Genomic DNA, 23,234 nt, shown 5'->3' with positions numbered 1-23,234 from the left:
CCTGGAAGTACACACTGTTCCCCAGTGGAGTCCTGTTCCCCTTCCCGAAGAAAATGTAATTGCGGTTTAAAAGGTTAAAAATAATTGCAAAAAACGCAATTACTTTTGCACCAACCTAACAGAACGTTCTGCCTCCAGAAAAACTTTGGAAAATGCTGCCACCGCAATTTAGAACCAACACCCAAAGCCCATACTGATGCTGTGTGGTTAGCCCCCAAAAATGCAGAGAAAGAAGCTCGTCTACTGCTGGCTCCTCAGATTCCACACGTAACAGAGAAATCGCCTTCCGCACCTGCTGCTTCCTCACAACGTTCACCTCAAAACAGAAGTCTTACGTGCGTCCATGTGATTGGTGGACGCCTACACTTTACCTGCAAAGGCCGCTTTGTGCCACCATCCACATTCATACACTGTAGCTTAAAACCGCCAGCTTCACAAATTCCTTAATTTTGCCCCTTTCTTTGTATCTTTCCTCCCACAGCCTAGTTTAGCTTGGATCATGTCAATAGCTTCCTAACTGTTCTTCCGGACACCAATACGTCATCTTGCTATCCAATCTTCACACTGTCATTAACAAGGAGTATCTAACCCTGGGTTAGAGTGTGCCTCTCATCCCAGGAAAACCATTCCGGTTCCTCATTCCCTACGCACAAAAAATGAAATGCTTTCGTATGCAAGGCCATCAAGGATCTGGACTCAAATACATTTTCAGCCTCTTTTACACTGGATTCCTCACTCACCTTCATGTCTGAACTATCCAGCTCTTTTAAATACTTGGAATTCATTGACTACATAGTTCACTTTCAAATCAGATGCTCATTAGTGAGTTTGGACCAGTGACAGGCTCTCTGTTTCAGTTTCCTTACTGAGGTCAACCTGACCTTGCAAGTTCGTTGTGTGGATTCCTGTCAAGTGCATACACCATGGGGTATGGCATCTGGTACTTAACCAGCACCCCATAAAACGCTGCTCTTAGGACTGTGTGACTGTGTTCTTGACGATTTCTCAGCTTCTAGGAATGCCATCACTGTAATTCTCCACCCAGTGGAATCCAGCGGATCCTTCAAAACCTCCTGCAATGTCAGCCTCTGCCTCAGTGAGCGTTCCTTTCAGGAAATACAAGGGCTCCTCGCTGTCCTCTTCCACAGCAGAGCCTACCTGCATATATCTACCACATATTTCACTGAATGATAATAGTTTCCATGTCTGGCATTCCAATTTAGTGCTCATTTTGTCTAACTCAGTATATGGTACACAGTTAATGCTCAATATTAACTTACAAGCTTAACTTACTTTTCTCTGGATGTGAATCCCTGTTGTTCTGCAAATTTTCTGAGACACTTTTATTATAGAAAAGCAATCAAATATACCTTGTTTTTATTTTCTATCAGCATGTGCAATCTTAGTAAAGTCACTGATCACCACTGGGTTCAAATAGACCATTTTTCAGCTGGGAATAATTACATCTGATGTACCAACAGGCAGGGGACCAGAGAGACTTTCTAGTTAAAGACCTACTGATGATTTATAGCATTGCTCCTACCACCTTCATGTGGTTTGAAGACTAACAAAGACAGAAACAATTTTTTATATTAAGAAAGGCTTCTACTTTATCCCTAAATGTACTTTCACACGGAAATTCTGGGGCTGTCTTTACTTCTCCTTATAGAGATTTCAGATAGGAAAAGGAGTTATTTATTGATAAATCTGAGGCACCATAAATAAGTGTTTGTGCAGAGGTATAAACTGAGCTTGATCTTTCTATAGTACTTTGCCCCACAGTACATCTAGCCACACAGGCATCCATGCTGGTCCTCAAATCTGCTGACCTAGTTTCTAGCTAAGGATCTTTGCATTTGTCTTTCTGGGCTTTGAACACTCTTAGGCCATCTCTCCATGAAGGTCATCTCCACACTTGTACAAATGCCATTAATCAGAAAGTTCTTTGTTGTCCACATACTGAAAAAAAGGGCCTCATCTCCCACCTGCTATACCTTTATATTGCTTTCTTTTCCTTCATGGTACAGAACTGATGACCTAAGTTTTATTCTATTTATTACTGAATGAAGGAATGAGTGCTAAAAGTTCAGTTAGAGCAAAGGCTGCCTCATTCATTAGGCTGTAGGGAGCAACGCTGCTCTATGTTCAGCTGTAACATGACTTTTCAAGAGTTGACTGGTTACCACAGAGCTATTATTGACTTTGATTGGTGTCTTGGAGAAAGAACGGTAATACTTTTCATTTTCCTTATGGCTCCCTGCTTGTGGCATCAAGTTATTTAGTTACTTTTTAGTGACTCTACCAGGAGTAGGGTAGAAATAGCAAGAGGAGAAATTGAAACAGCCAGTGTAGCTACTCTATGAGCAAGAGTTGAGGCAAAAATTTGGCAAAAATTAGGTTATGAAATTATATGAAATATGTAGATGGACTATTTCCCAAGATTTTCCTATTTATTCTTTTTAATGTGTAATTATGAATTGACTACATATACTCCTTACATATAAACATACATATTTTAAACTAATTTTTGGAAGAGAAATATAGTTACTTTGCATTACCCAAGATTAAATTATTAAATTTAAGTAAAGAAAAGTATAGTTAATTCTCTTCAAGAAAATTCCTGTTTTCTAAATCCAGGCTTAATAATAACATAATTCATGGCCTATTTAAAACATAACTTCTATATGGGAATTAAAACATTGAATAACTATTTTGTTTCTCTCAGTGATTTATTAGAATACTATAGATTCACATGAACAAGCTTTATGGTTGATGTTCATTTCCCAGAAATCTATGAAATGCACATAATAAACTCATCTTTTACCACAGAGCCAGAATGAAAAAAAAAAAAAAAGGTTGTAATAGCTTTCCTATTTCACATGTTCAACCTATTGTGAAATAAATGTTTTAAAGTCCAGCAGCAAACAGAAGGATAAAATGTGAAACAGTTTGGAGGCTTTCTCTACAGAAATAATTCAGTATATTTCATTTTGACTGAAACAGTGAGGAACTGACAACTGCATTTAAAAGAAAAAAAATGACGGTAAAGCAAATGTCTTCTAGTAAAATACTTAAGTCATCAGATTAAAGTATTAACGTATTAATTAAATGACACACATAATCGAATTCAAAACAGAAACAGAGGAAAGATGATCCCACCTGAGAACCGAGAACACTCTGGCCATTTTGCCTATGGCTCGGATCTTGTTCCTTATCACCTCCTTCCGGGCTGCAGCTGTGGCTCCTATATTGTAAAACAGAGAGTTGACTAGTCAGTGACTTTATATACAACTAATTCGTTTACAAGTTTTCATGTATAATAGACTGTAGGAAGCAAAACCAGTGTTCCCCCACCCCCACCAAGAGGATTTACCTATAAATCAATTTGAAAACCTATGCATCTGGCTATTAATATTTAGATGTGATTCTTGACAGGTCCCAGAAATGCCAAAGAGTAACTTTTGGGATTTCCAAGGGTAGGTAGGTAAAGAGTTAACTGAAAAATCCCTGAGCAGACAGGGCAGGTTCCTACCCTTCTCTTCTAGTTGAGTTCCCTTCTCTTCTGTTTATATAAAGAGAACGTGCATTGGCAGGAAAAATAAAGTGAGTCACCAGGATCTTCTACTCATTTCCCGTCTCCATGCTGGGAAGAGGACTTTAGGAAATGATTTTTCAAAAGTTTTCCCTCAAAGTGATCAAACCAGGGAGTCTCAAATCACTATGCTCCCTGGAACATTGTCTATACTATTTAATGGCCATAAAACATTTGTTTTAGCACCTGATACTTTTTCATCTTTTGGTTGGTTTGCAGGTTCTAGAGGAAAAAGCAGTAAACTACTAAATTGAATTTAGTGAGAGATGGTGATACATGGTTTGTAGTTTAGTAGTTATATAAGGAAGTTACATATTTTATTATTACATTTTCCAAATTAAAAAAAAAATCAATCTATGTAGGTGATGGTCACTATAAACAGTTTCTTTCGAAGGTATGTTTGGAAAAGTGTGAATCACAGAAACACACCTTTCTTCGTAAGATTTTTATAATCCAAGGTAACAGGAATAAATTGTGGTTTTTACACATTATATGGGATTTTGTAGAAAGTGTTAACACAAGCAGATTGTCTTTCTAATTCTACTGCCACTGATAGAAATAAACCAAAATATTATTTTCAGATATCAGAAATGTTCTTAATTCAAATAAACAGTTTAAGTCACAAAATTTGTTCAAAGACTGTATGTAGTCTCTAGATGGTAACTGGTATAAGTTTTTGTCTTTTAATCCATGATAATAACAAGCTTTCTGACCTTTTTGGAAGGAAAGAGTCTCCTGTTTCTCCTAGAGGGCTTCTAAGAATGTGACTTGGAATCTTTTTCATTGTTTGACTGGGTTAAACAATTAATCACCACCCTAACATTTCTACAAGAAAGAAAACTCACGCCAGCACTCTCATACCATTTTGAAATGGCTGGAGGACAGGCCACTGCTTTTTTCTCCACCCCAAAGAAGTCAAAACATAAAGGGCCGCTTTCTTCTCCTGAGTGCATTAATTTGTCAGAGGCTATACTAATGCACACCCACTTCACATGCCTGTGGGTATTCCCCAGAAGGTGTGCACCAGTGAGCTGGCTTCCTCTCACCTTCTCTGTGACAGGAATGCCCTCAAACAACCCATATTTTGCCCATTTCTTTCTCTCTTGTGGCAATCACACCACGGCAGTTATCTCCCAACACATCTGATCAGCAGGACTTATTATTATCATTGCCCGCTATTCTGCCTGCAAATGAGTAGAGTTATGTTTAAATCTATACGGGAGAAAGCCATTCTCCAATCCAGTCTTTCTGATGACCAAGTGGAACCAAGGATTTTTATTCACTATTGGTTCCTAGAATTATACTCTACTGGCTGGAACACTGGAGGGGAAAATGGGGGTGGGTCTAGGATCCTTGCCTCAAACTTTATTCTGAGGTTTTAGAAATATTATCTATGTTTTGTAATTAAGATTCTTTATACAATAAATCCTGTCCTGAGACCATCTAAAAGTTTGACATTTCTGTGCTTGGATTTTAGATAATTTATGATGAGAGATTACTAAAAGACATTTGTTAGGGGGAAAATAAAACTGGAACGGAAATTAGTCTCCTTATAGTGGTTTTCCTATATATATATATATATATATATATATTTCCAGTTATTCAGTTAAATGTTGCTTTTAGTCTAACATTGTGTTATTAGTATTCTATGTTTAATATTCCCCAGTGTGACCGACCCACTCCACTCAAGTCATGATGTGCTAAGTGAGGGAAAAGATTCTGACCCTCTATAGCAAACAGTATGGTCAGATTGTAAAATCCATCTAATAGACACAAAGAATGGAAAGTGTAGGAGAGCTCCAAAAATCCTGACTATATTTAGAAGTTCAACAAAAAAAATAGGAAGAAGGAGTAGTTAAATGTCTAGAAATAAATTGTATATATTTAAGAGAAATGAGAAGGGGGAAATATAAAATACAATGAAAAATACATAAAAAGGATAATCTCCGTGAAAACTTTCAATAAAGGACTTGTAAAAACCACAACCAGAACAAAAAAAGGCAAGACACTATGTTGGAAGGGGAAAGAAATAAATTATGTAGAGCTGTCCTTCCAAGCTCAGTATTAGCTGATGTTCAGAAAATGCTCAAATAATGATTAAATTTTAAATGTAAAATGGACATTTTGATAGTCAGAGCTAGTTTATCATATCTTACTTTTTTCAGACCAAATGACTTACTGGAGTGTGTATAACAGATATTCTACTTCATGTATTCATAGCTGTACTCCCAACAATGGTGATTCACTGCATATTATAGTACTGTTCTTAATGAGGAAATGCTGTCTCTTAAAATTTCTCAATATTCCATGTAAGTAAGAGGTTTTACTACTATTTTTATAAAATTGGAATATACTCACTCAAAAAGTCAAATAACATAATCATAAACTGTAGGAAGAGACATTAAAAACTAATGTCTCAAAGTTTTATCCTGGTAAGTACCTTCAATATTTTCCAAATAATCAAAATCGAAATTAAACTAATACTACACACTTATAACCTGACAAAAATTTAAAATATTCAAATAAAATGTCTGAATTACTATGTAATTGAACTTAAAGGAGCTGAACAACAGCAGGATAGAGTTAAGTTCAAATATAAAGGTTCTTGTATATTTCATATTTGCTCTTTTTGGTTTTGTTGTTTTCCAAAGATCATTAAAACTCTTTTTTGAATACTTATGTTCCATTGCAAGTCCTCACAGTCCATAAATCAATAGAAAGATCAAGGGAAAATGTATGTTTTTCAGAATTTTACTAGCTGCAGTATGCAAATATAATGTCATATTCAACACTCTTGGTACTGGCTCTGTTTAAGTTGTGGAAATGTATCACAGTAGCTCAGATTAAAATTCAAGATATTAAATAATGAAGGCAGAAGATCTGGTCAAAGTGGCAGGGTAGGTAAATGCTGTGCTTACCTCTTCTGAGGACCATATCAAAATTACAACTAAACTACAGAACAACCATCATTGAGAATCATCTGAAGTCTAGCTGAATAGAAGTCCTATACCTAAGAACATAAAAAAGAAGCCACCTCAAGACTGGCACAAAGGGTGGAGATAAAGAAAAGGCTGCTCCCACACCTGGTGTGACCATTAAAAATCAGGAGGGATAGCTCAGCTGTGGAGGTCCCCTCCGGAAAAGTGAGGGGTCCCAGCCCCACACCAGGCTCCCCAGCCTGGGGTTCCAGTGCCGGGGAGAGAAGTCCCCATAAATTCTGGCTGTGAAAAGCAGCAGAGATTGTAGCTCAGTGAGATGAGGGCAGCTGCAGTCCCAGCCACTCCTCTTAAAGGGCCTGCATCTGGATTTACTCGCTGATGGATTCACTTGCTCTGAGCTCCAGCGCTGGGGCAGCAGATCAAAAGGTGCCAGGACACACAGGGGGAAGAACTGAGTTTCTGGCTTCAGGATGAGGGATAGAAGGGCAGCTTTCTCCCAGACAGAGGAGTTGGTGGAAGCCATTTTTTCTTTGTTGAGACCTCCCTCCTTATGCAGACACAGGCGGCCACCATATCTGAGTCTCCATCAACCTGGCTAACTGTTTCCCTAAGACCCAGCTCAACCCAACTTTCAGGCCCACCCAAATCACTTTCAGTGGCTTTTCCATACAAACATCCTGCCTTGGCTCATGCTGCAGACTTTCCCAGAATTTTTCAAAGGTACACAAAACCAAAACAAGCAGCACCTGCCTTCATCAGGTCCCACACCTCTGGCTGAGCATCCCTAAGCCTGGCACTAGCAACAGCTAGGCTCAGTTCATGGCTTGGCCTCTCAAGGCACCTCCAAACCTAGCATGGGCATTGGACATCTATGGAATGCTTTGTGGCTCATGCCAGGTGGCTCCTGATAGGGCACAAGCTGCGGCTAACTTTGGTCTGTGGTGGGGCCCTTCCCAGGAGGTGCTGGGGCTGGCATACCCAGTGGCCAGCTTCAGACGCATCCAGAGGATCACGCAGCTATCTACAGACATGACACACCGATAGGGCATTCTGGGCAGGTACCAGAACCCTGCCAAAGCAAATCCTGCTTTGGAGGGTCAGCCCCAGCACCACAGCTCCACCACTGTAGTCATGGCCAGTCCTCACAACCAGGCAGCCGATGTATCCATTTCTCCCATTGATGTGCAAATAGCAACCAAGACTCCACTACAACAGGAGGGCACACACAACCCAAACAAGGAATGTACCTGGACTATCTGGCTCAGGTGACCAGGGAGACTGACCCCCACAGCATACCTACTACATAAGGCCACTCTACTAAGACCGGGAGACATAGCAGCCTTACCTAATACATGGAAACAAACACAGGGAAGCAGCCAAAATGGGGAGACAAAGAAACATGTTCCAAATAAAAGAACAGAATAAAGCTCCAGAAAAAGAACTAAACAAAATGGAGACAAGCAATTTACCAGGCGCTGAGTTCAAAACACTGGCTATAAGGATGCTCAATGAACTCAGGGAGAACTTCAACAAAGAGATAGCAATAAAAATGGAGATAGAAGACATAAAAAAGAACCACTCAGAAATAAAGAATACAATAACTGAAATGAAGAATACATTAAAGGGAATCACCAGTTGACTAGATGAAGCAGAGGGCTGAATCAGTGATTTAGAAGATAAGGTAGCATAAAACTCTCAAATAGAACAGCAGAAATAAAAAGAACCCTCAAAATGAGGATGGTTTAAGGGGCCACTGGGACAAAATCAAGTGTACCAACATTTGCATCATAGGGGTACCAGAAGGAGAAAAGAAGAGCAAGGAACTGAAAACCTATTTGAAAAAATAATAACAAAACACTTCCCTAACCTGGGGAAAAAAAATAAATATACAAGCCCAGGAAGCGCAGAGTCCCAAACAAGATGAACCCAAATAGACCCACACCAAGACACATCATAACTAGAACGCCAAAGCTTAAAGAAAAAAGAGAATCTTAAAAGCCGCAAGAGAAAAGCTGTTAGTTACCCACAAGGGAGCTCCCATGAGGCTGTCAGCTGATTTCTCAACAGAAACATTGCAGCACAGAAGGGACTGGCAAGAAATATTCAACGTGATGAAAAACAAGGACCTACAAGTAAGATTACTATGCCCAGCAGCTAACATTTAGAATCAAAGGGCAGATAAAGAGCTTCCCAGACAAGAATAAGATAGAGGAGTTTATCACCACCAAACCAGAATTACAAGGAATCTTAGAGGGACTTCTTCAGGTATATACAAGTTGAATAGCTATTGTGTACACCTGAAAATAATATATTCTATGCTAGCTATATTTTAATAAAAATCTTTAAAAATAAATAACTAAATAAGGCACGTACAATACTTTTTACATTAAAACTGTGGTAACCATTTTTCATTGAAAAGATATAATCACTTATTTTTAACTGAAAGTCCAAAACTGAAAGGCAACATTTAAACGTTAAAAAAAAGTAGTAATTTTAAGTAAAATTTCACTGTGTGTTTCCATTGAAATAATTATCTCTTCTTTTTGGGGCCTCTCTTGCTTTTCAACTTTTAAGCTCTAATATTCCTTATGCCTGGGGGAATCATATTACTATTTCCAGAATCTAGGCAACCCTGCACACTTTTTCTCAAAGGGGAGAAGATCAAGGGAATCTTTAAAGATTTGCTTTTAACATATGTCCTTCTCGACCTTAACTTAGTACCTTGCTGATTTCTCATGAAGTTGTAAAGGTATCTATGCCAAATGGCCTGCTGAGTGCTACATCCCCACAGGGTGATTTCAGCCTCTGAAGGGAACTGGGAAACTGGAGCAGCACCACACAGTCGAGGGCCTACATGTGGAGTGAAAAGAGATTCTTACCTCGTGGGATACCTGCCGCACAGTAGAGAGGTGGGCTCTGTCATCTGGCCCACAGTTCCTACTATAAATTGCTCATTTTTATCTCAATTAGGCATGTGTAGAAGGTGCCATATAGGATAAAATGTATTACCCAAATCAATCAAGTATTCTTGTGAATCCTATCCTATATAGCCTGCCATGAACTAACTGCTACCAACAGAAATACGAATAAAGCATGGTCTCTGCTTTGGGAGATTATGTGAACGACTACACTGGCCTGTGTCGAACATCAGAGAGGAAGCAGCAGTGGTGTGCTAGAGCTCTGTCAGCTAGTGCAAGTACACTAAGTGCATCTCTTTACTCCACCACTTAGCCTGAAATCAGCTGTAGGGAAAAGAATTTATACTATGGAAATCTGCAAATGCTACCAACTAGGGCCATTCTCCCCTCCTCCCCTAAACAGATTGTTTAAATTTAACAGCACACCACTGGAAAGACGTGCTAATTGCCTGGAGGCATGAGAAAAAAATGTTCACCGAAATGATGATAGTTGAACGATCTTGAAGGATCTTGAGAGATACGTAAGAGTCAGAGAGTACAGAGAATGGGTATTCTCCACATAAGGAAGAGAATTCTCAAACATGTGGAGGCCACAATGATCCACGTTATGTTCAGATGATGGGTGAGAAGTCTGCTATGAGTGCAGTTTGGGTACCTTAGGGTGAGAGTAGGGTGAGAAGAGAAGCAAGAGATGCCCAGGGCTGAATTGTAAAGGCTTTAGCATAGGAATACAAGAAAATAAGAGCTTAGACATTAGCATAAACATAATGGAGATAAACAGAACTTACTTTGTCACTCATCTCCCAAAAAGAAAACAAAAAAAAAAGTTAAAATGATGGATAGGCAGAGAGACAGATAAGTGACAAAGCAAATATAGTCAAATGTTAATTGTAGAAAGTGATGGGTATCCACTACACAATTCTTTCAACATTTCATATGTGTTTGAAACATTTCGTAATAAAATGCCAAAAAATAAACCTACTTGAAGAGCTTGGTTTTGAGGGAAAAGAGATAGGAGCTTTGGGAAGAACAGTCTCTCTATCCCTTCCATTCTCCATGTTATATATGGGAATTGCAAGAGCTTGTTGGAGGAGGCAATGCAGAAAAGCTCTCTGGTGAAGTTACATTCACCCCAGACCTGCAACCAGTCCCAAGAGAAAAATGGACTGGTAAAATTTTGTTTTATAATCCCAATCCAACAGATTCTAATTGATTTCAATACCTTTTTACAACTATAAGAAGTGAAGATGACCAGCTACATAAAAAATTTATACTCAAATATTAAGATAGAAATGTTTTCCTATTATTTGAATGTGAGCAGCCTGCTTTTAAAAATTGTTATTGTTTTTAAGTTGTTTTCTATTATTATATTGGCCTGAAATCTTTTGCTATTATTAGATGTGCCTCCAGATTTTTTTATTTTTATTTATTTTTTGTTAAACACAGCAGTTACTGAATTTGAATAAAGGCTATTGATGGAACAAAGCATGAGGTATTGAGATAAGAAATATCTTTGTTGGGTCAATATTAAAGAAAAAAATTGGTTGGGTTTAATCCAAAATTGGCACCTTTGATATACGAGATACAATGAAAAGGAGGAATGTGATATCAGGTGCCTCTAAAAACCTTGGACGATGATAAAATTATGAGTATACAGACTCTTATTTAGGAGAACACATGATTCAATTTGGCCCCTATAAAACTATGGGGCAAAACCCTGTGCTATATAATCCCTAAACCTTATCTTTTTGTCTTTTCTTTCCCTGACCTACTTTAACAATAATAAATCTTGAGCTTCTCTATCCCAACAAAGTGGTGCTATCCAGAAGCTATTCAGACCTGTATCTAGTTTTGCCCTTGACTCTGAGTGTGACGAGTGCTTCACTACATTTTTCTAGACCATCAAGCACTTGAGTCCTGCATCTAGGGACAGCATCACAAGCACTGAGTAATGGTGTCCAGTCTGACAGGCTGACATTAAAACTTGTCTTTACATTTCTTACTCATGCATCTGCAGAATATCCGCCAAAGAATACTATTGCCATCTCCAAGCTTAAATAGTTGTAAAAACTAGAATATTGCATATATTGTTATTTTAAAATGACTATAATGTTTTTTTGTACCAATGGCCTATAAGTATCATAGCACGTTCATCCCATCATCCTTTTAAAGAAAAAAAAAAATCCATGAACAAGACATTCATTGATATTTAGAAATTTTACATTCGTTTTTTTGAAATTGTTTTTTCTTTCAATTCCCCTGATTTTATGCTAATTAATTATATATTTCTACTTTAAAATATTTTTATCACCTCATTGTACTTTGCTGTGAAAAATATGTTTAGAAATTTAAACGTATTTTTAAAAATTTCCTAACACAATAAGGCTCTATATGTTTAACATTCCTTTGTAATTAGGATTACAATTATTAGCTGTACGTAATTGAGCTAGATAGGACAAATAATATGATAAATGTTTGTAAATATTTTAAAAGCACAGAAGTAAAATTTTATTGGATGGTATCCCTTAATGATGGGGAGAAAAGCGAGGTTATATTGCCTTGATTAAGGAGACTTCCCAGACTCAGAGTTTTTCCAGCATCTCTTTGTTTAGTACTCTAGTAGTAAACATCTCAAAGTCATGTTCATAGTGATTATATCTAGGGAGACCTTTGCCTTCTGTTAAAATGGGAAAAGGGCAATTGAGAAGGAGGAGGTGAGAAAGAAGCAGCTGCAATGAGGTCTCCCGCTCAACTGAGTCCCCAGGCTGCTCACTTTTAGGAAAGAGGACATAAGGAAGCTGAGGCTGTTCAAATGGATTCCCTTACAACTCTTCTTGAAATGTCTTTGGGAACCCCAGTAATACAAATATTCAGGCACAAAGGTCAGTGCTGGTTAAAGCTAGTCCAAAAAGGTTGTTAGGTGCTGGCCCTCACAAAATAGCTGTACGTATGCTTACGTAAGTTACTCTGCTAGGCAGAGGAAACCACTTTCTGGATAACACAACTTTAAAATCCCTGTAAAAATTAATCTTTTTTTGAGGATTACAACCTAAAATGTTTGGAATACCTTTCTAATTTTGATTCTAACTCTACTATATTACATATCCGTAAATGATAAAATTGGGATATAATGGCTACTCATTCCAAATCACTCCAAACCACATATTCTGAATTTCTTCCATATGTTTTTTAGCTCCACTAAAATCTCAGCATGTAATAGAAACTACAATGGTGTAATATTTGGCATAAGGCTATTCTGTCTTATATCCCATTTTGGAAGCAACATAAGATATATACATATATATACTTAAGTCTCTCCTGTGTAATGGATTTTAAGGAAGGCCACTATAGCCCAGATTATGTTTCTTCCCCCACTTCTCTTGTCATAAAATATAACTGAATTCTTTGCACAGAAGTCTCAAAAATGTACAGACTACACCCAACTGTTAAAAAAAAATTGTCATATTTAATTATCTTTCTATTTAGTTAAAAGTTACTTTTATTGATAAGCTCTAATTGACCCACGGACTTTCGTTTTCTGAGACACTGTGTTTCATATGCTCAATGACTCTTCAATAGAGCTGCACAAATCAACTATTAGCAAGCATAATAATAATTTGGGTGGAAATTAAAGACTTTAAAGTAGATAGGAAGCTTCCCTTGATTTTTCAAGAAACTATCACATAGTCAGCCCATGCCTTACAAAGGACACTTCAGTTTGTTATTTTTACTAAAAAAAGAAACCAATAGCACATGAAATCCCACTTTGATGGGCCTCTTTTCATGATAGAAGCATATCAGTTTTATAAATTGACAAAAGCAAAATGGAATGAAATAACAAATGTCAAGTTAATAATGTAGAGTCATTGTCTAAATGAGTAACAATCATAATACCTGGATAGTTAATATATCAAGAATTACTCTGGATATAGATGAAGATGTAACAGAAGGTATTATTAAGGACCTAATTGTGCATACATGCTAAGTGCTGTAAAAATGCATTTCGACTAGAACTTAATTGTGGACTCATATTTATAAATGTATTAAATACTAGAATATTTAAATGCTTTCTCTGAAATTACTCAAATTGAAGGAAAAAATGGACAAGTATAGTAAATCATGTTTGATTGTCCCATGTATTATATACCTTAGATAGAAAGTTAACTGAGTATCATTTAACAGCACAATGAAAAAGCAAATTGAAAGAAATACAGCTCCTTTATGGCCGAGGTACTGGCATGTATCGCACTTATCTGAAACAAAGTCACTCAAAGATCTTCTGATGCTATTGAAGACCTGGGCTGGGTGTTTTGTCACTAAGTGGGGGACGCAGTGAGGTTTTACCCAAGAAGGAAAAATGGGGAAATGGGCATTACGTTTTGGCCAGTGATCAGTGCACAGGCACCTTGAAGACTCAGGATGGTTCCCAGGTCATGAGACTTTAACATCACTTAAACAAATTATTATCCTATCAGAAGAAAGGGATATGCCAATCAAAACTGTATTGGTCAGCTCTGGAGATATAGTAAAGCAGAGACGTGGAGGCAAACATGTGAAATGTCTAGGGAAGCTCTGTCCAGGGGCCAATGGCCTTCAAGTGTTCTACTGCAAGGCTTCAGATCACAATACCTGGCTCATCCATTTCTTTTGAGACATGAATAAATCAGCATGTGCAAGACAGAACAGGACAGTGGTAAAGAACTTGCCTCTGGAGTAAAAGACTTACCTTTGGGCGCCAGCTCCCCCATTTAGCAGCTGTGCTACCCTGGGCAAGTTACTAAGCTTCTTTAAGTCTCACCTTCCCCATATATAAAATGAGGAATGTTCTAGGTGCTTTATTTGCATTATTTTGCATAATCCTCATAACCACCACGAGGAGGTACTGTTAGTCTCCATCATCCTTAGGATGATTCTAAAATAGAAAAGGTAAACTGTTTGCCTAAGGTCAACAGCTAGAAAGTGGTGACCCAGAGCCAGGATTCAGTACAGTGACGGGTTGATGGATCTACTTCAGAAGTAGGTGGAAGAGTTAAATAAGTAAAGTGTTCATTCATTCTCAACATTCAACAAACACACACGCCAAGTACTGTGTTACCTGCTAAAGCACTTAGCACAGACCTTTGGTAAGTACTCAAAAATGTTTGCTGTTATTATTAAGAAGACAGTACTTGGGGAGACGTGGGTATTCCAGTTCTTCTAACAGTTACATTTCTCACTGTAAATTAAAAGATTGGTTGTGTGATCTTCATTACTATCAAGCTGCCTAAAGTGGGGCCTCATTCGTGTTTGGTGCCCATCAGGTTAAAGGCTGGACCCCTGATGATGGCAAATTCACTAGGGGTGAATGCTAGCGGTCAGGATGTGGCTGATTTTGCGTCAAGAAAAAAAAAAAAAAGGACCATCTCAAAAGATGCGCTGACCAAACAGAATCAAGTTTTCTATTTCTATAGAGTTCTGAGAAAAACTGGGAGAAAAGTTTTATAGCTTCTCATGAATTAAGAATAAAGACAAAATAATAAAACATGTTTAGAAGAGTGAATACAGACTATCTATAAAAAACATTTTTAAATTCTAGGTTTTCTGAGCATTTATTAAGCTTTTTCATATAGCCTTTAAACCTGTCATCAGAGCTCAATTGCTCAAAAGAGAATGCTTTACAAACTCTGAACTCATAATAACAAATCTGTCTGCAGGTGTTCAATCAGTTATTAATTATTCTCATAACAGTAAATCTTCAGATTGAGAACTTGGACCTATAAAATGCTTTAGTATAAAAAGAATCATGAAAGCTCCACCAGAAGCATATGAAAAATGTATCTAATTTTCTTATGGCATCAATTTTCAGCAAGCTGACGTTACCCACTATAGTTCCCTCTGTGAAGAATGCGTCTTTCACATGCCAGTTACCTCAACCTTTTTGGTGATAAATGATATTTTACTAAAATACAGAGACACACATATCCACAAAATCTTTGCGTTCATTAAAGAAAGAGAACTCTCTGCTTCAATGCCTTTCAAATAAAAAATACATTAAGGTTTATAGAGGGCATGCTTATTTTACTTCTTATTATGCAACATGGATTTCCTTCTCAAATAAATTCCATAAATACATTTAATTGAAGTGTATGCTTAGATATGCAATAGCTAATGTTTAATGTAAGTTGACCAATGTCACCATTAACTGAAGGAAGGCTCAAGTGCTATAAATATCAATGATTTTTAAAACTATGTGAAAATATTATATGTGTATAATACATGTGTCTCAGGAAACACAGTGTAAAAGCTAACGTATTTTTTTCGAGTACTGTTTTACTGAGAGCATAATATTCTAGCCAATGGCGAACCTTATTCCATTATCCAACCAGTTAGCTATAACAGGGATACAGCTGTTTTTTAATGTTTAGTATGTTCTGCAAAGTCTGCATTTTTATCCAATGTGAAAACTATGCCAGGTAATAAAGAAATACATTAGTGCAAAATCATGGTAGTATAATATGAAGAAAAAAACCAAAAACAAAATCAATACTTTTAATGTCTGTTTTACTGTGTCATTTTAATTAGAAACTTAAAAGGATTTTAATTATTGTAATCAAATATGATAAGCCAGACTCGATGATACTGATTATAATATGGTGGCTAATGATGCAACTTCTTGTTTGATAGTCAAGGCTCTAAAACATCAATAGCTATAAATAAGATGGGAATGTATTCCCCACTACCTAGTAAATGCCCATGCATTTTTTGGATATGTTTCAGTTTTAATGATATACTGGATATAACTTTTCCTTTTTATGGTATAACCATGATGAAAAAAGCAGTTACCTGTACTATAAAGAGTACAGAATACAAAGGATACATTTATAGTGACAAAAATAATTTACCTTCTAAATTATGAACTAAAATATTAATTGAATAAAATCAACAATAAACAGGAAGATAATTAACAAAAGCCTAAGAAAGTACACAGCCTCTTACAAAATATGGACTAACCTTTCTTTTATAAATATCTTCCTTTTCCTTTCTCCAATCACATCACACAAACTCAGTTATTAGAAAAAGATACTCTTAACTTAAAACTGGTACACTGATACCCATCTTTGCATATAATTTCCTAGAAAAATGATATGGATTTCTCACAGGGCCATAATTCCTAAAGCAGTATAATACACGAAGTGTTTTTCTTTCCCATGTCAGAAGTAGAAGAGGATAAGAAAGATGTCCTCTCTGTCTCCCTCTTTAGTTATCAAATATTTCATGCTCCTTCTCCCAACTCTCTAAATCCTCTGTAAGACTACTTAGCATATTTACAATTGGTAAATATGTTGCAATAGACTCTTGTTGCAATAGACTCTCAGCTCAATGAAGGCAGCGACCACAAGTTTGTCTGCCACTAAAGTCACAGAAAAAGACATTCCACGAGTATTTTACATAAAAACAAAAATATAACATATAAAATAAAACAGAAATGTAACATGCTATTTAGATTGAGATACTCTAATACATTTTATTTCTTTGGCCCTTTTCCAACAATTTCAATTTTCTTTTCTAGCTATTATAAAAATAAAATAAAATTTGCTCTTTGCCTCCTCTAAATAATCTGATATCTGACAACCAAAGTTACGTCCTAATATTTTATTTTCTGGCCAGACATATATGGCACAGTAATTTTTCTGCATTCAGTGCATATATTTTTAAACAACTGCTGCCTGAACTGCTAACACGATCCTAGTTCTTATGCTCTCTCTCCTTCACTACTCCTTCTTTCAACATTACTGGCTTATCTTTCTTCTCCATGCTCATCAAGAAGGATTAATTTTAAGGATCAGTCCTCAATTTTCTGATTTTCCTTCCACATCAGCAACTTTGGAGGCCTATTTCTTTTTTAATAGATTCAATTGTGGCTTTTAATTCCAAGCCTCTGTCACAAGCCCAGACTTTGTTCCCAATTTCCAGGACTCCATTTCCATCCAAATCCTGCTTGGATATTTCCAGAGTTATGTGTGTCACTTTCACTCAAACTCATGTCTGTAACAGAACTCATCTTTCTCCTGAAACGGATGAATTTTTCCATAAATGTTCTCATCCTCTGAGGCACCTAGGTTTGAACCATCCAAAGCAACTTTTGTTTGCTTCCTTTGCCCCATTGATTCCATGGCTCCAAGTCTTGGATAGCTCTTTGGAATAGCTCCTTTTAAAATTTTATCCTTTACGTTATCACTGCAAGTCACCTCAACTTGCAAATACTTTATTAAGTTCCTAAATTATATTCCCCTCATTCTTTGTTCATTTGTCCAAGCATTTTTCTAAGCTTGGAAAAAGTATTTTGATTTTTTTCAAATACTGCTTTCATTATGTGACTCCCCTGCTTAACAACTTCAGGTTAGTCTCCAGTGATGACAGAACAAGAATCATATTGTCCCCGTGATCCTCAGAGCTCTTTTTTTGGTATATGTAAACATTTCTTTCTGTTTTTTTTTAATATTAAAATTTGATATTTTCTCCCCAAACTGTCAATTAGTATAGGACATACATTTTTTTTTTTTTTTCCCAGATTGGGAACCTAAAATATAGAATGCTCAAAAAAGTTGCTCAGAAATGACAATAATTTACAGCCACAGGAGAGCTCTAAGCTAATGAATGGCTCTTAGTATATATGCTGCCAGATGCACAAAGCAGAGGGGAGTTTTTAAGATGAAATTCGTTTCAAAACTCAACATGGCAAATTATTACAGTTTTGATAGAAAAATAATATAACCAAACCCCTATAGAGGTATTATTCCTCAAGGACCGATAAGATGCCACGTCAGTCCCACTACTTTTCAACTTTGCACTTCTAAAAGTTCCGTATGACTTTTTAAAGCTAGACAGAAAAAAGTGGGGGAGACACTCTGGAACCCTTGACATGAGATACAAAAAATTATCTGATAATTCAAAGCAGATGATGGGAGATAATTTTCTTGTACACGATTGTCATGGTTTCTTAAAGGCATGCAAAAAAACTTCTCTGTTCCCATATTCAGTGACTTGTCTGTGGTTAACGTTAGGATAAGGCAAAGATGAGGAGAAAGGAGAAGAGTTCCACCGTGCGGTTTGCTCTTTAGATGAAAGCAGAGACATAAATTCTAATTTAGTATTAGTCTTTCCAGTGCAGCCTGAAACTATATTTAGCTTGAAATGTATTCCAATTTTTTCTTTCCTTTCTCAGTCTATAGGATTTCAGTTTCACCTCCACCATTCATTCTTGTTAGCCAGACTTATCACATATCATAGCTTCACACATAATTTGTACATATATATAAAAGTGACCTCAGAGTTTAAGATTTGGGGACTTACAAGAAAGCTTCAAATAAAGTTAAATATTTCTAACTCATGAAAATGCCATTAGGTTTCTAATGCTTACGGCTGCTCCAGACTTCCTCATTATAATAATGAACGTAAAAGGAACCTTTGGGAGGCAGATCGCTTGATTTCTGTCAGCTCTTCCCCCCACCACTCTGGGATCACTTATTAATCCTTGATGTGAAACGAGTCCTCTTCATTAACGAGCCTCAACTACCAAATGAGATACATTCTCTAAAACGTTCTGGCAAATACCAACCTCAAATTGAAACCAGACTATCATTTTATTATGCAAAATCAGAAGTGGAAACAGGAAGCAAAGACCCCAATACACATTAGATCCTCAAAAGACATTCATTGGCATTAAACTGCTTCAAAACTTTACAAGATAACAGAAGTTCTGCATTTTATTTTCAATATAAAAGAACCACAGACCAATTGAAAACAGCAATTTTTTTCTAGATAGGCTATCGAATTCCTTTATTTTGTATGGCAGAAGCTAAAGAGAAGATATTCATGACGTGATTTCTACCCAGCAGTAGCTTAGGTGAGCCAGAGGACTTTTTGTCGGCTCACACACAACAAAATGTTTAACCTCATGAAACAGCTGTAACTTCCTGGAATAAACTATAGTTAATGGAAGACAATGAAACTGTTTTATTTGCAGCTTATTTGAGTCTTATGGCCAAATAATAGTGCAAAGAATCTATTTGTTTATTTTACAGTATACTTAACAGAACAAACTAAAGTATATTTAGTTATCAATGTTGTTTTGTTAAAAAATAAAAAAAGATCATGCTATTTCAAAGAAAAGATTTCAAGCACTGTAGTAAGTTCAAGAGTCTGAGAACCAGGAAGACATTAGTTTGCATCCAGGCTCTATTGCTTCACTAGCTGTGTGACCTCAGGCTTTGATGTCACCTCACCTTGTCTCAATTGTTACGTATGTTAAATGGGGATAATCCCAGTACCGATATCAACAGGTCGATTTGAGGATTAGAAATAATATAAATCACCTAGTAAATGTATATATTTATATATATTTAAAATGAATGACAGTTAATAATTATAGACTTTATAGATTTTTGTTGGTGATAAAGGTAAAATTAGTAAAGCGTTAATACATACAAATAACTTAGAATGATGCCTAACATAAATGTTAGCTATGGTCATCATCATTAAATGGTGAAAGGGAGCTGACAGAAACTGAAGAAGCAAAATTAATCCCATACCTTTTATTCCTCAGGGAAATGAGAAGAATCCCTATTTTCTATAGATTTTATAGACACTAAGAAGTCAACTCGATACGATAAAAAGATAGTCTTGGATTATAATGTCACCATTATTACCTTTGGCTTTTCAGTTGACATGGGATATGGAGAAAAATATTGAGAAGGGCCTGATAAAGACTCATGAAGAGATGACCCTCCCCCTTAGAATAAGTAGCAATTTAAGGAAGAGCTTTAATTAAGTCCTTTGATATCTTCTGATTCCTACTTTCACCTCTGTAGTCAATAAGCCTGGGAGACTGATAGGCAGAGCAGAGGGCCAACCCCCGGAGACACAGACTCTGCAGGCTGCATGCAGGAGGGTCGGTTGGGAGGATGGGAAACTTATTTCTAAGATTGAAAAGAACATGGTATTACACACACACACACACACACACACACACACACACAAAAGGAAGGAAGGAAGGAAGGAAGGAAGGAAGGAAGGAAGGAAGGAAGGAAGGAAGGAAGGAAGGAGAAAACAAAAGAAACTTCAATAAATTGTAGTCCCGAAGAGAGTCAGAGAGTTCTGGGAAGCTTTATAAGTTGTTCTTTGAGCACCTTTGAAGAAATCCATAGTTTTTGTGTCATGATAAATGCATTAATAGGCTTGAAAGTAACTGCCGATGAGCAGAGTACATTGATTGCAAGTAATTATTTTAAAGCAGAGTAAAGTCTCAAAATATATCCTTTCATGTAAGTGACTGGGAGGGTCGGTAGAGAGAACTCACTCTCAGGGAAGTAAACACTGAGTCTTGGTAATGTTTAACTGTGCAGCAAACACCTGTGTTGTTGAAATGTGCAGGCATTTTTGGCTCCAGTACCTGACACGTAATAGGTGCTCAATATATATTTGCTGAGCAAATGGATTAATGTATAATTATAAACCTATCTATATAGGTCTAGTCATTCTGTACAATGTTATATTTGTATTATATTGTCTTTGTTTATTGGCCAATGACCATGAATACAATGGAGATTTATTAACTGAAGAGTATCATTGTATTAATGCTAATTAATCTTTCTTTTGAGGAATAAAGGGCATCTAGTAAAAGGCATCTATTGAAAAATGTTGACTTTTAAGATTTAGTTTCCACCAGTCAGTATTCTTCTTTTAGGAAATAAGTCTCTGCCGTTATGAAAATATTGTCTTTTAAATATCACTATCCTTGGAAAAGTTAACAGTAGCAAACTGTGGTTATAACACATGAAACATCTAGATTCTTAATAAAGAATAATATAGCCATTAATCTTCTGAATATTTCAAAATGTGTTAATATATTTACTTAAGTTCTTAAAACTATTCTTTAGCTAATTCTAATCTAGTAAATATATATATCTATATATATATAGATATATATATATATATCTATCTAGTAAGTATATACATATGTATGTATATGCATGTATATAAATAATTTTTACCCCCTCTTCTTCCTTCTATTGTACATGCCCTACCAATGTGATTCATGACTAAAAAATAGCATATGGAGACAAGTAATGAAGACAAGAGACGGTACAGAAGGGAGAAAAACAAGACGGTAGGAATAATTGTGAAGTTTAAATTTACTTAAGTCTAAGAATTCTATTTATATAAGTGTATGGGTACTTCACTTTTGCTTGCAGCATTAGGTATTTTGCATTTATAGATGTAATCTTAAATCATGCTATTCAGATACTAACTTTCAAAAGGGCCACATTCTCTTTTCATTTTACCTAAGTGCAGCTTAAAGGTAAGAACGTTATCAATTTACATTTGCCACAATGTCTAGTTTCCCATGCCTCCTTCACCCTGTGTTTTATAATTTGTCTTATTTTATTGATGTTACCTGTTTATACATCAGTCTCTCTAACCAAACGGCAACTTCATCAAACCATAGGTCTTTAAAGCATGCTGGAATCCTGAGAGTCCTACACAGAGCAGGTACTTACGAATATTATGGAAGTAGAGTATGTTCTTGCATTTCCCTCCTCTAACTACATTTTTTCCTAGTTTTCTTTGATTTGGGGGTACTTTTGTAAGACCCAGAGTAATTTTTTCCTCACAATATTTAAGCTCATAAATCTGTTCTTATAGAGAAAATGCACTCTTTGAGGGTAACTGAATACCAAATAGTTATCTTAAAATAATAATAAAAAATCTCACAGCTTATTCATTACTATTACAGATATGAAAAGAACTATTGGGACTGACATAAATATCAATATATCAATGTGTAAATATTTTCTTTTATCATAGACATCAACATTTGAATAATTAACTGGAACAATCTCACCAAAGACACTTTCAAAAGTTACTCAGTGAACGGTAATATCTGCTAGAAAATGATGACATTTTTTATCAAGGCACCAAAAAGAAGTCACTTAGCAACTGTCAGGTACTGAAAGATGGTTATTAAAATAGTTCCCTACTTCAACAATGTTTTCTGGGCAACAGGAAAATTCTCATGGTTTTTGTCTTGTATATTTCTTCAAAGCAAATAGCAATTACAATATCTTTCATTCTCAATAGTATGTTATAACTTAAATATAATCCAAATCTTAGAAATGTATCCTTAGGGTTATCTATGAGACACCATAGTGATAGCATAAGCATAAATGCTCAAGCTCCTTACCATCAAATCCATCTTCTTCCGACCCTAGTTCATCATCTGAGCAGATGTTGAGGACATTTACCAGCATCTCAGTCACTAAAAAGGAAAAACAGAAAAAGGAGTTCATATTTTCTGTTGTAACCTTAATTATTACTCTGGAATTGTTAACGAGCAAGCTTAGTGATAACACTTCTTACCTAGTTTGTACATAGAATCTCCTGCAAAGTAGCATCTATAAAATCCAGATCATAAAAGATAACAGGTTTTGGAATTCTTTGTAGACTTTATGTTGACAAAATTATTAGCTGGTGCCTATGAAATCTAATGGTAACGTTTACGAGTTATAGGTCAATAGACAATGAACAAATCAAAGATATGGATGTGAATATCTTGAAGGTGAAATGGTTCCTTTTGAGTTTTAATACATTTGTACAATGATGCTGCCAGATTACACACTTCTGTTCAGCAGGGACTAACTACATACTGGATGTCTCTTTTTATTTTTTTTTTAATTCCCCGGAGAACCTAATACAGTGGTAGCCATGTGGTTTTGTATTTAATAAAATTTGTTGATTGATTAACTA

At 36.2% G+C, this 23,234-nt stretch overlaps 1 protein-coding gene across 2 annotated transcripts in view; it reads right to left on the bottom strand.

Moving 5' to 3' along the window:
* Positions 1-23,234, bottom strand: part of PPP3CA (protein phosphatase 3 catalytic subunit alpha) — a 296,871-nt gene that overhangs the window by 12,100 nt on the left and 261,537 nt on the right. For both annotated transcript variants that reach the window (XM_019757673.2, XM_019757674.2), the window contains exons 10-11: positions 22,672-22,746; positions 3,160-3,244 (exon numbers count right to left, since the gene is read on the bottom strand). In XM_019757673.2, coding sequence (XP_019613232.1) covers positions 3,160-3,244; positions 22,672-22,746 — 160 coding nt within the window. The remainder of the gene's footprint in view (positions 1-3,159; positions 3,245-22,671; positions 22,747-23,234) is intronic.

This window comes from Rhinolophus sinicus, linkage group LG02, assembly GCF_036562045.2.
Source record: "Rhinolophus sinicus isolate RSC01 linkage group LG02, ASM3656204v1, whole genome shotgun sequence".
Lineage (NCBI taxonomy): Eukaryota > Metazoa > Chordata > Mammalia > Chiroptera > Rhinolophidae > Rhinolophus > Rhinolophus sinicus.
This window is presented reverse-complemented; position numbering and strand designations above follow the sequence as displayed.